Here is a 12,742-nt window from a genome sequence, read left to right on the forward strand (position 1 = left end):
TCTGAATCACCGATTGTCTAGATCACTTTTAAAATTTACCTCCTCTCGAAGCTGCCGTTCTCGTTCCTCTTCTAGTTTTTGGATTTCAGCCAATGATAGCGTTGCCTGAGACTGACATGCTGTCGTGTTGGACTGCTGGCCCCATGTTGAAGAAGAGGGAAGCTAGCAAAAAAAGAAGGCAGAAGAGTTCATGAGAACACACAGATAGGAAACAGAGGGCAATAATGCACTGTGTACAGCCAGAACATTCATGCTTCCCTCAATTCCATTTATAACAGTCAATTCAAATTTCCTTCTTTGATCCTTTTACATGACTATTCTATCAATCAGTTTTGCTTCTTTTACTTAATTTTCTTTTGTCACAAGATAATTTTGAAACAACTTAAAAACGTGTAAATATTATTGCTGTTTTAGTCTCTAAGTGGTGTACGACTATCTTGCAACCCCACAGACTGTAGCCCACCAGGCTTCTGCATGGGATTCCCCAGGCAAGAATACTGGAGTGGGTTGCCACATCCTCTTCCAGGGGTTTTTCCTGACCCAGGGATTGAGACTGCATCTCCTGCACTGTCAGGCAAGTTCTTTACCACTGAGCCACCAGGGAAGCCCAAAATACATCAACACACTTTTATTTGATTTACTCTTATGAAACTGCAAATTTGTTACACCTGTCACTGATATACAGCCATAAACAGAGAGAATGAAACAAAAGAATCACTAAGGTTTTAATCCAAGGAGGTAATAAGGACATGATACCCTGTTTTCCAGTGAAAGGGTTAAGAACAAGATTTCTGAAGGGAAACCTGAGGTGGGCAGCTAACGCCAGGCAGTTTTCAATCAGTCTTTCACAAAAGGGAATTAACCAGGCTGTGGCTTCTAGTCATGAGCACTAAATTGGTTTTAATCGATTATTCTGTTTTTCCTAGCCCTTAATATTATTGACTAAAATAAAAAAAAATTATTGACTAAAATAAAGTGTAAACATGAATCCTATATACTTTAGTGTTCTCAAAAGTTTGATTATTTCTAAGGGAATCCCTTGGTCTTTCTGAGCCAGAAAAAGATTCACTCAATTTTCACACATCTTATGGCTCTTAAAAACAAAAACCAAATCTAAACCAGATAATAAAAACAGTACGTGTGTGTGGATCAAAACAAAATGCCAAAATAGAAAGGTTCTTCAGTAGGAATCTCTAAAATTGGAACTGATGGGATAAGGATCTGCTGCTGCTGCTGCTAAGTCACCTCAGTCGTGTCCGACTCTGTGAGACCCCATAGACATCAGCCCACCAGGCTCTGGGATTCTCCAGGCAAGAACACTGGAGTGGGTTGCCATTTCCTTCTTCAATGCATGAAAGTGAAAAGTGAGAGTGAAGTCGCTCAGGGATAAGGATAAAAGCAGGTTAAATTGTCACTGATGTTACCAGACAGCTCTCCAAACGAGTGCCCTCAACACTGTTGAACATCTTCAACATAATGAGCAACCCTCAACATCTTCTGCCCAGTGGTGGGTAGTATGAGCACTTCTCTTATATGCACCTTTGCTCCGGGAGGAGAGGGTACAGAAGGGAGCTAAGAGAGAAAGACGGGGGTACCAAAGTAGGAAAAGTGGGGCACAAATGAACTCTTCCTCTCCATAGGAAATGATACATTTGGAAAGTCCTATCAAACCTGCAGCATCACTCGGAAGACCCATAAAAAGAGATGCCCTGGCCCCCATGTTCAATGAACAGCCAAAGGTAAAGTCAGAGAATTTGCATGTTTCTGTAATTCTGATGCAACCAACCAGCAACTGCTGTTGCCGTCTAAAATCCCAGTGGCTATGCCGCCCCGCCGTACCATGGGACCACCTGCCAGTCCTCTGAAGCAGAAGCTCAGCCAGCACCAAGAACAGATTCACTGCCTCCTGAAGTGGCCTGTTCCCCTTACAGGCACCTCTGAGATCCTCCTTTATTTGTGCCAAAATACACTTCACTGTACTTTCTGCTCGTGATTCACGAGTCTGTTCTCTGGAGCAATGCAGAACAAATCTAAGTCTCCTTCACCTGACAGATCTCTATCATTCCCCTGAAGTCTTATTTGTCGGTAAGAAATACTATCCCATCACTCCATCAACACTGCCTCAGGGCATTTTCCAGTTCAACCAACATCCTGTACTGCCCAGAGAAGTGAAGGTTGTCAATCACGTTTTTCAGAACAACTCTCTCCCAAATAAGAAGTAAACAGTAGGGAATCTGGGACATTTTCGGACCCTGAATGTCCTTCACTGATATTTAAAAATCTACATTTTCCCCCTGCTCTGATACTGCTACCTTACTTTTTCAACACCATTTTTAAGTAACATCTTTTAAAGAAGTATTAAGAACAATCCTTAAGAAAACAGAGTCTGTAGGACTTGTGCCCTGACCTACTCTCTCCCAACCCTCAGCTCAGCCAGCACTTCAGATGAGGGAGTGGGAGCCAAGAACACAGGCCTCCCTCTCTCCCCTCGGCTGCCAGACAGAGGGCTGGCTTTCCGGAAAAAGCGCAATATTAGCAATTCTCATTCTGGCTCCAGCTACCTGTTGCAAAGGCTAAGTTAGAGACAAGCACTGCTGAGAGATGGGAGCTCACTTCTTATATCTAGCTTCCACTTATGGAATGGAAACTACATAGGGCTACTGAGTTTGCTGTTGTTTAGCTGCCAAGTCATGTCTGACTCGTTTGCTACCCCATGGACTGCATGGTATTTCCCAGGCAAGAATACTGGAGTGGGTTGCCATTTCCTTCTCCAGGGGATCTTTCCGAGACAGTGATTGAACCCAGGTCTCCTGGGACCACTAGGGCCCTGACTGCCACTGCCCTACAGTTTGAAAGGCAGAGGTTCCACGCCACCAGGAGAGGTAAGCCAAGGAGACCTGAGGCTACTGTCCCTCCCCCAAGGGCTCAACTGAAAAAGCGGGTGCCACTGTTTCCAAAGCAATTCCCTCTTAGCTCAGTAGGTAAAGAGTTTGCCTGCAACAATTAAACAGAGACCCGGGTTTGATTCCTGGGTCGGAAAGATCCCCGGAGAAGGAAACAGCAACTACTCCAACATTTCTGTCTGGAGAATCCCATGGACAGAGGAGCCTGGCGGGCTACAGTCCATGGGGTCACAAGAGTTGGACATGACAGGTGACCAAACCATCACCACCACTGTTCCCAGCTCCAGAGCTGTGACTCTCGGAACTCTGGCCTTGAGGTTGAGGTAGGAGGTACAGACTGGAATAGGGAGAACTCCAGATCTCTTCTCAAAGGAAACTGACTTCATCTGCAACAGAGTGTGGAGAATGAGGAGTTCAAGCCTAAGGGCACTTTTTTTTTAAAATTAGTTGGAGGCTAATTACTTTACAATATTGTAGTGGTTTTTGTCATACTTTGACATGAATTAGCCATGGATTTACATGTATTCCCCATCCCGATCCCCCCTCCCACCTCCCTCTCCACCCGATCCCTCTGGGTCTTCCCAGTGCACCAGGTCCAAGCCCTTGTCTCATGCATCCAACCTGGGCTGGTGATCTGTTTCACCCTAGATAATATACATGTTTCGATGGTGTTCTCTTGAAACATCCCACCCTCGCCTTCTCCCACGGAGTCTAAGGGAACTTTCAAAATCAGTGGCTGTTGGGGTAAAAGGCACTTAGTGGGTAACTGGCAGATTCACTGGAGATACAGGCTAAACTGTAGGCTGCTTCTTGGTCTCAGCATTTGCAGATAACATGATATAAAAAATCCTAATGAATTCACTAAGAAATTATTAATAAATCAGTCCAGCAAGATAGCAGCATATAAGCTCAGTATACAAAAATCAATCGCACATCTATACGCTTACAAAGAACAATCTGGAAATGAAATTTTGAAAATTTTGAAATTTTGAAAATTTCATTTACGATGAAAGCAAGACAAGATACTTAAAAATAAATTTAACAAAAAAGTACAAAAACTATATTCTTAAAAACTATAAAACAGCGAAAGAAATTCAAGATCTAAATGAACATAAAAATATCTTATGTTTACAGATCAGAAGACTAACTATTGTTAAGAAACCAAAACTCCTCAAACTGATCTAGAGTCAATGCAATTCCTATCAGAATCCCAGTTGGCTTCTTTACAGAAACTGACAAACTCATTCGAAAATCCATATGGAATTTAAAGAAACACAGAACAGCCAAAAAACTATGAGAAAAAGGAACAAAGTGGGAGGACTCACTTTCTGATTTCAAACTTAAGGACAAAGCAATACTAACGTTGATACAGTGTACTACTATTACTAGCACAGTGATCATACAGATCACCTGAATAGAATTCAGAGTGCAGAAACGAATCCACATGTCCAATTTTTTAAGGAGAATGCCGCAGCCATTCAATGGACAAAATAATCTTTTCAACAAATGGTGCTAGGACAACCAGATAAATGACATGCAAAAGAATGAAGTCAAATCCTCACCTCACATAATTTAAAAAATTAACTCAAAATAGATTAGGGAGCTAAAACTACTAAGTCTTAGAAGAAAACATAGGATTCTGTAAAACTATGACCTCAGATTTAGTAATTCTTAGATATAACAAAAGCACAAGCAAGAGAAGAAAAAACAGATAATTCAGACTTCATCATAATGTAAAACTTTTGTGCAGTAAAGGATACTGTCAAGGAAGAGGGAAAAAAACAAATAAGAGAAAATATTTTTAAATCATGTGATATGGAACTCAAATATCTAAAACATATAAAGAACCCTTAAAAAACTCAGTAACAAAAAGAACCCAGTTAAAAAATAGGCAAAGGACCCACATAGATATTTCTCCAAAGAAGATTTACAAATTGTCAATAAACACATAAAGAGATACTCAACACCATCAGTCATCTGGGAAATTCAAACCAAAATCACTACAAGTTATCATTTCACACCTACTAGGATGGCTACAATCAAAAAGTCAGATAATACAGATGGATGAGGAAGAGAAGAAACTTGAACCCTCAACCACATAAAATGGTGCAGCCAATTCAGAAAACAATCTGGCAGTTCCTTAAACCATTAAAGACACTGGCATCATATGACCTAGCAATTCAAGTTCTAGATATTTGAAGCCTAGATAGGAACCTCACAGCTCACTCTCCAGAAACTTCATTCTGCTCTCACAAATCCCCTCCGTTCTCCAAACTGGCTATTTGATCTTTATTTTTTTTCTTTAAATTTAAATTTTCACTCCCTTCATGACTCAGTTTGGAAGTTATCTTTTTTCAGCAAAGCTTCCCCAATGCCTCAGATGGGCAGTGGGTCTCACATATTAGTGAGCGTCAGAAGCCCTGGAAGGCTTATTCAAACACAATTGTTGGGTTCCATTTCCGAGAGGTTCTCATTCAGTAAGTCTGGGTAGGACCCAAGAATGTGCCTGCTAGGCTGGATGAATTTCAAGTTGGAATCAAGATTGCTGGGAGAACTATCAATAGCCTCAGATATGAGGTGTGGCTCACATGATAAAGAATCTGCCTATAATCCAGGAGACCCCAGTTCAATTCCAGGGTCAGGAAGATCCCCAAGAGAAGGGAATGGGTACCCACTCCAGTAGTCTTGTTTGGAGAATTCCATGGACGGAGGAGCCTGGGGGGCTACAGTCCATGGGGTTGCAAAGAGTCGGACACGACTGAGTGACTAACACTTTTCACCTTCAAATATGGAGATGATATCACTTTAATGGCATAAAGTGAAGAGGAACTAAAGAGCTTCTTGATGAGCGTGAAAGAGGAGTAAAAAAGCTGGCTTAAAACTCAACATTCAAAATACTAAGATCATAGCATCCAGTCCCATCACTTCATGGCAAACAGATGGGGAAAAAGTAGAAATAGAAACAGATTTTATTTTCTTGGGCTCCAAAATCACTGCAGACGGTGACTACACCCATGAAATTCAGACAGTTGCTCCTTAAAAAGAAAAGCTATGAGAAACCAAACCTAGACTGCATATTAAAAAGCAGAGACATCACTTTGCTGACAAAGGTCCATATAGTCAAACGTGTGGTTTTTACAGTAGTTGTGTACAGATGCTCAAGAGTTGGATCATAAAAAAAGGCTGAACGCCAAAGAATTGATGCTTTTGAACTGTGGTGCTGGAGAGGACTTCTCAGAGTCCCTTGGACAGCAAGGAGATCAAACTAGTCAATCCTAAAGGAAACCAACCAAGAACATTCATTGGAAGGACTGATGTTGAAGCTGAACTCCAATACTTTGGGCCACCTGATGCGAAGTGGTGACTCACTGGAAAAGACTCTGATGCTGGGAAAGACTGAGGGCAGGAGGAGGTGGAGGTGACAGAAGATGAGACAGTTAAATGGCATCATCAACTCAATGGACATGAGTTTGATCAAACTGTGGGAGATAGTGAAGGACAGAGAAGCCTGGTATGCTGCAGTCCATGGGGTCACAGAATCAGACACAATTAAGCAACTGAACAGCATCAACAAATTCCCAGTTGATCACACCCCAAGAACTACTGCTTCGTGCTCCCTCTCTCACTATACCTACCCCACTGTATTCCAATTTTCTGTTTATGTCTTTATCCTACGAGCTCCTTGAAGATAGGGGATACTAAGCCTCACGACCAGCCATACACTCCATAAGAAGTTTTGTAGACCCTACCATAAATCTGCTCCTCCCTCTCCAATTACTCCTATTTCATTAACAGTTCCACTACTTTCCCAGTCATGGAAGGCCTACTATCTAAGAGCCATTCCAACTTCTGCCCTCATCCCTCAGATTCAGAGCATCACTAAGTCTTGCTTATTAATGCTAGCCAGGTCTCATCTTGGCCCTATTCATTCTCACTACCACCATCACACTCTCTTTACTGGCTTCCCAGTCTTACTTTCTACTATTTCAAATAAGGCTTTGAATCCTCCTAAAACAACACTTTGCATACATCACCTCAATCCACCTTTCAATAACCCCCACAGTCAGCTATATTTCAAGCCCTGTATGATGGTTCCTACTTACACACCCAAATGTTTGAGTTTTCTGCACTCATGAGTCTATGGGCTCTTTGAGGACAGTCGCCTTGTCTCGTTTATCCTTGCCTTAGCACTGCTGAACTGATAGAGTAGGCACACCAATGTTTAAATTTATGAACCATACAGATCTACCTGGTTTTTGCCTATGTTGCTGCTCACATCCTAGACGTGTTATATTTTGCTGATCAAAAAACGGGAAGTGGCAATATTTAACATAAAGGACAGTTTATGCTTCCGCACCGCCAGCATCCACCCAACCACCAATGCGGGCAAGCAGCTCCTCCAGCTGGTGGACTGTCCGGCGCCCAGCTGTACCTTCATCTGCGCCAGCTGCTGCTGCTGCTGCTGCTGCTGCAGCCTCCGGAGAGCCTCCTGCTGCTGCTGCCGCTGGCGCAGCAGCTCCTTCTGCCGCTGGAGCTCCAGCTCCTTCCGCTTGCGCTCCTCCTCCTCGTGCCGCAGCCTGGCTGCCTCCTCTTCCATGCGCAGCCGGCTCTCCTCTAACCTGCGCTGGGCTTCCTCTTCTTCCCGGGCCCATTTTGCAGCCTCCTCTTCCTTCCCAGAAGGAAAAGAAAACAATAAAACTTAATTATGTTTCGAAACAAATCTGAGTCACTTTTCAAGGCTTCGGTCAGAGGTGTGTTTACTGGATAACATCATGTTTCATTTATTTGCTAATTTCTACATAAAAGGAACATCACTTTGGACATCTGTGGTAATATTGATCTCTAAGAGATTGCCACAACCTCAGGCAAGAACCCTTGAACCTGCTCCAACCCTGAGGCAGAGTCAGCTCGTCAGGACGCTGGGTGCAGAGAGCTGCCAGGACCTGCAAGGAAACTGACTATCAGGAAAGCCTCAGCCAGTGCCAGACCCAAAGCGACTTTACAAGACCACTTAACTCCATCCGAGGGTCTCACCCCTGGTGGCTCACAGGCCCCTGGGAGATCTCCCCTTCACACATCCTCTATCCCTCTACTACTTTCGGTAGTACCCTGGATCATTTTCTTCCTGCTTCTCTCCCTCAAAACCATCCCATGTGCCCCCTGAAGTTCTCCTGGCCTTCCTCTGTGAAGGCGGGTTACAGCACTTGCAATGCTCTGTCTTATCCAGATAGCACATGCCCCTCCACTCTCCAGAACTCAGGGCAGACATCAGCTACTCTACGAGGACTTTCTTTGCCTTCAGAAGGTAGATGTCCCCTCTGTCTTTTGCTTACACTCAACTATACTTTGTCCTCCTCTCTCTGGATGCTCTTAGCCAACTGGTGACAGCAACTATTCTTAGCTATCCAGCACCCATTCCTTTCCGTCGTCTTCTTTGTAGAGAGAGCCTCCTGTCACACTCAAGGTTTAAAATGCCAAGCTTTGCTTTTTAACCTTCCAGTGTAAACTGAGACACCCATGTAATCTAATTTAGGCCAAAGGGCTGATTCTAGAAAAGATATTCTTCCCAGAGGAAAGGAAAGAAGCACGAGTGAAGGGCCACTCCCTTTCTGGGTACAGTATGGTATCCAACACTACTAACCATCAGGTAAAAAACATGAACTTAAAAGCCAACACACCAAGACCTGGTAGAGCAGAGTATGAACCGTGAGCGAAGATGTCAACACACCAGGACATGACAGAGAAGCACGGGGAGCACCTGGAGTCTTAATGACACCACTGAGTCACTGAAGTTCATGTTTAGCTGCCTCATCTCCAGGACACCTTGAGAGGTGAGGCAATAATGTTATCTGCTGTTTTAGCTAATTTTAGGTCAATATTTTGATTTTTCAGCTGAAAGATCTACAATGTGGTATTTATTTCTTATAAAATCATTACCTACACAGTCTGTGAGCTTCTTGAGGGCAGAAACAATTTCTCAGAAAGTTTTGGACTTGAGCAGGAAACAATCACAGTAACTAGCATATGGTATATTAACAGAATATATTAACTGTTGAATAAATAAACCAAATAATGCATTAACATACAATCTAACCTGGAAACTATCTACCTCTAAAGAATTTAGATTTCTCTAAAGAGTTTGAATCAAGAACTTAAGCAAAAGCAGGTGATCTCGCTTTGTGTCAACCTAACCTACATCCGTACGTGTGGACTGCTGCACGTGGTGACTTCCTTCCAAAGAACACAGTAAAGGGGAAAAGCGTGGCGGAGAACCCGATAAGCACTACTGCAGCCAGGAGGTCAACGTCACCATTAATGACCACACATCGTGGTGCCAACACACACCCTTGGTATGTGATGGAAATGGTACTTTACTGCTGTGATCTTCTTCCCCAAACACCCCTAACACCAGTTTAATTGTGAGAAAAACTTCAAAAGAACTCTAATAGAGGGTTACCCTTCAATATACTGACCAGTACTCCTCAAAGTGGTTTAACTAAAAAAAAAAAAAAAAAAAAAATTCTGAGAAACTGTCATGGCCAAGAACAAGCTAAGGAGACATGGCAACTTAATGCAATATTCTGAATGAAATCCTAAAACAGAAAAGAGACATGAGGGGAAAACTGAAGAAATGTTAATAAACTACAGCCTTTAGTTAATAAAAATGCATCAATATTGATTTAGTAATGTGTCAGCATTGGTTTATAACAATTAATGTACCATACTAATGTAAACTAGTAATACAGCAAACTGTACTAGCATCCCAATTTTTCTGAAAATCTAACACTGTTCTAAAAATAGAACCCACTAATAAAAAATCTATTACTGTTCTTAAACATTAAAGCAAAACGCTGCAGGGGTCCTGGCTGCACTGGAGTTAGTAACAGCACTGCTGTGATCTCACGGCTACACGAGGCAGCAGAGTACACGCTCTAATGGTGCGGACAGGGGAGAGCCCTAAGGAACGAGGCATCAACCTCCACGCCCCACGCTTGGTTTTTTAAGAGGAGCCCTTCTTCGATTCCTGTGGTGCTGTTTTTTGTTTGTTCTGATTCCTTGACATCTTGTTCAGCTTTTATAATTACACACGGGATGGCTATTACAAAAGTATTAAGAGCCACTCAGATCTCCTTTGGTAACTTTCAGCAACCTGAAAAAGCTTTAGATGGGCTCTCCTAATATCCTAAGACTTTCTTAATCATTAATTCCTAGCTTCAAAGAAGAAATGAGGAGAACAAGCGCTCTGATCACCTGCTTGCGTAACAATTCTTCTTGCTTCCGCCTCTCCTCCTCTTCTCGCCTTCTCTCCTCCAGCCTCCTAAGAGCTTCTTCCTGCTGCTGTCTCTCTTCCTCTTCTCGCTGCCGCCTTAACGCGATTTCTTGCTCCCTCTGGCGTCGCAGAGCCTCTTCCTGAATTAAAAAGGGTATGTGTGAGTGTCTGCATATCCTTCTGTGCGACTCAACTAATATGTTATCAATACCTTTTAATTTGAAAAGAAACAGGCTATGTGCTGCTAAGATTCTGTTAACAGCAAATATAAAAAGTATCTAACCAACATCTAGAGTAGAAAGAGTTCAAGTGAGCTGGGGAATAGGCATATTAAGAGTCAAAATAATTTGTACTTAAAATATTGATTGTTAAACAGCACTGCATGTGTTAAGTCCACCCTGGTTTCAATGTTAGCACCATCATTTCCTGATTAACACCAGTAAGGACTCAAGCTTTCGTTTCTCTGTTGCTACCAATAGTCCTGATTTTTTTTAATCAACTGAGAACCTAAGTCAGCAGCAAAAACACCTGGTGAGTAGAGAGAAGTTCTCCAGTCAGAAGGATGGAATAAAGCCACGTGTCGCAGAACATGTTTTCAAGAACTGAAGTCCTATGGATATTAAATATACAGAAAAGGGTCCCACTGTCAAAATAACTCAGGAAGAAATCCTAACAAACAGATGCCTTTACTGTAACACTTCTTAAAGTCATTACACACTAGTGTAGAGTGTGACTCTAGGAAATATTAGTAGTTCTAATCTAATCTCAGCACGGGCTTCCCTTGTGGCTCAACTGGTAAAGAATCCACCTGCAATGCGGCAGACCTGGGTTTGATCTGTGGGTTGGGAAGATCCCCTGGAGAAAGGAAAGGCTACTCACTCCAGTATTTTGGCCTGGAGAATCCCATGGAGGACACGGATGCTTTTTGTTTTTCAGTTCTTATGGCAAAAAACAAGGAAATATGTAATAAAGGCTAGACACGCTGGGCTGTTAAGAGTCGATTCTTTCAAACGGGATCTTTAAAAATCCAAGGAGAAAATGGTCCTAACATTCTAACCCCCGTCCTGCTGAGAACTCCCCAATGCCTTAGGGAAGTCCCCTCCAGGAGAACCAGGACCTGTGAGATGACGGGAGAGCAGGTATCCTGGAGGCCCTCCCTCTTTCAGCACTGATCCTTTGGGCAGAGTTCTCAGAGACACACCTGTTTCCTTCGGGCAAGCTCTTCTTCCTCCCGCCTTTTCCTTTCTTCCTCCTGCTGTCTCCGAAGAATTTCCTCCTGTTGTCTCCGGAGTTCTTCTTGCCTCTTTCGTTCCTCCTCTTCCCGTTTCGCCCTCATTTCTGCCTCTCTCCTCTCCTGCTCCAGCTGAGATTACACAAGGGTACTCTCAGAAACTTGAAGCCAAACACAGGAACACTCCACATCATGACAAGTACTGTCAGGAGCTGGTCCATGCAGACACGACCACTCACTCAGTTACATGTGGAGCGACTAGGAAACAGAGCTCCGAGAGCTCTGAGCGCTCCGCGCTCTGCGGTCACAGCAATCTCGGGGCTTCATGCTCTTCCCCCCGAACGCTCTTCCCTCTACTCTCACCCACGCCTTCACTCCACGCTGGCACTACACCCCACCTCCCACCTGTGGGGAGAGCAGCAGGCCCAACGGTTAACACCAGAATGCTCTTGGCTTGGCGTTTCTTTGTTCATCCATACAAAGGATTTTCTGATTGAAGATCTAACAGTGTGTCTTAACGAGGTTTCAACTGAAATGTCACAAAAGCTGCTAGTGTGATAAGTTACAGAATTCTTTAAAAATCTGAGGACCAACCACTTCACAAACTCCAGTCTGTAGAGCTCCCGAGTGCTGGTCAAATCCAGCCCTGACACTCCAGTTCTACTGCCACACATACAACTCAGGCCTTTACTTTCTCATCCACATTCCTAAGAATCTATTACCTGGCTTCCCATCGTCCAGTTTTGCCCAGGGTCCCCAGTTCTACATCTGACTCTCCCAGGCTTACATTTAACACCATCCTTCACCTCGAAAAGAAACCCTAAGTCTTTAATGTGACACAGGGAAGTTATTGGCCTGCCTCATCTTCTTTAATCTCTCTCATCATTTATTTTTCAGACACACCAGCTCCCGGCTAGACCAAATTACTTAACTGTTTCCTGTGCCAAGATGTTCACATATACTCCTAGCCTTTACAGGTCTTGCTTCCTTCAACTGCAGTTTAATTTTCACTTCCTTTCACTGTCAACCCCAAATCCTGCAACTGAGCTAACTCCTACTATCCTTTAAGTGACTAGCTCAGGAATCACTGTCTATCCAAGTGTCATCCAATTCCTGGTCCCCACCTCCCCTATGAGGTAGCTGGCCCGTCTGCTTTCCTGTGCTCCTTGTCTGTGCCAGCATCCTCCCTATCCCTGACGCACATGCGCACACAGACAAGAACGCAAGTTTTCATCAGCTACGTGTTCAAAGCACAAAGCATGGAAGGAACAAGAACAGACTCAAAAACTGTTGGAACTCTGGCCTGTCAACCTATGTGGAGACAGATCTTGACCAGGA

General features: G+C 43.4%; 1 protein-coding gene across 16 annotated transcripts in view; it reads right to left on the reverse strand.

Annotated features, from left to right (window-relative positions):
- Positions 1–12,742, reverse strand: part of GIGYF2 (GRB10 interacting GYF protein 2) — a 119,021-nt gene that overhangs the window by 15,254 nt on the left and 91,025 nt on the right. For all 16 annotated transcript variants that reach the window (XM_070468464.1, XM_020893921.2, XM_070468468.1 and 13 more), the window contains 4 exons: positions 11,375–11,536; positions 10,155–10,313; positions 7,336–7,572; positions 40–162 (listed from right to left, as the gene is read on the reverse strand). In XM_070468464.1, the coding sequence (XP_070324565.1) occupies positions 40–162; positions 7,336–7,572; positions 10,155–10,313; positions 11,375–11,536 (681 nt within the window). The remainder of the gene's footprint in view (positions 1–39; positions 163–7,335; positions 7,573–10,154; positions 10,314–11,374; positions 11,537–12,742) is intronic.

Source organism: Odocoileus virginianus, chromosome 5 (genome assembly GCF_023699985.2).
Source record: "Odocoileus virginianus isolate 20LAN1187 ecotype Illinois chromosome 5, Ovbor_1.2, whole genome shotgun sequence".
NCBI classification, from domain to species: Eukaryota; Metazoa; Chordata; class Mammalia; order Artiodactyla; family Cervidae; genus Odocoileus; species Odocoileus virginianus.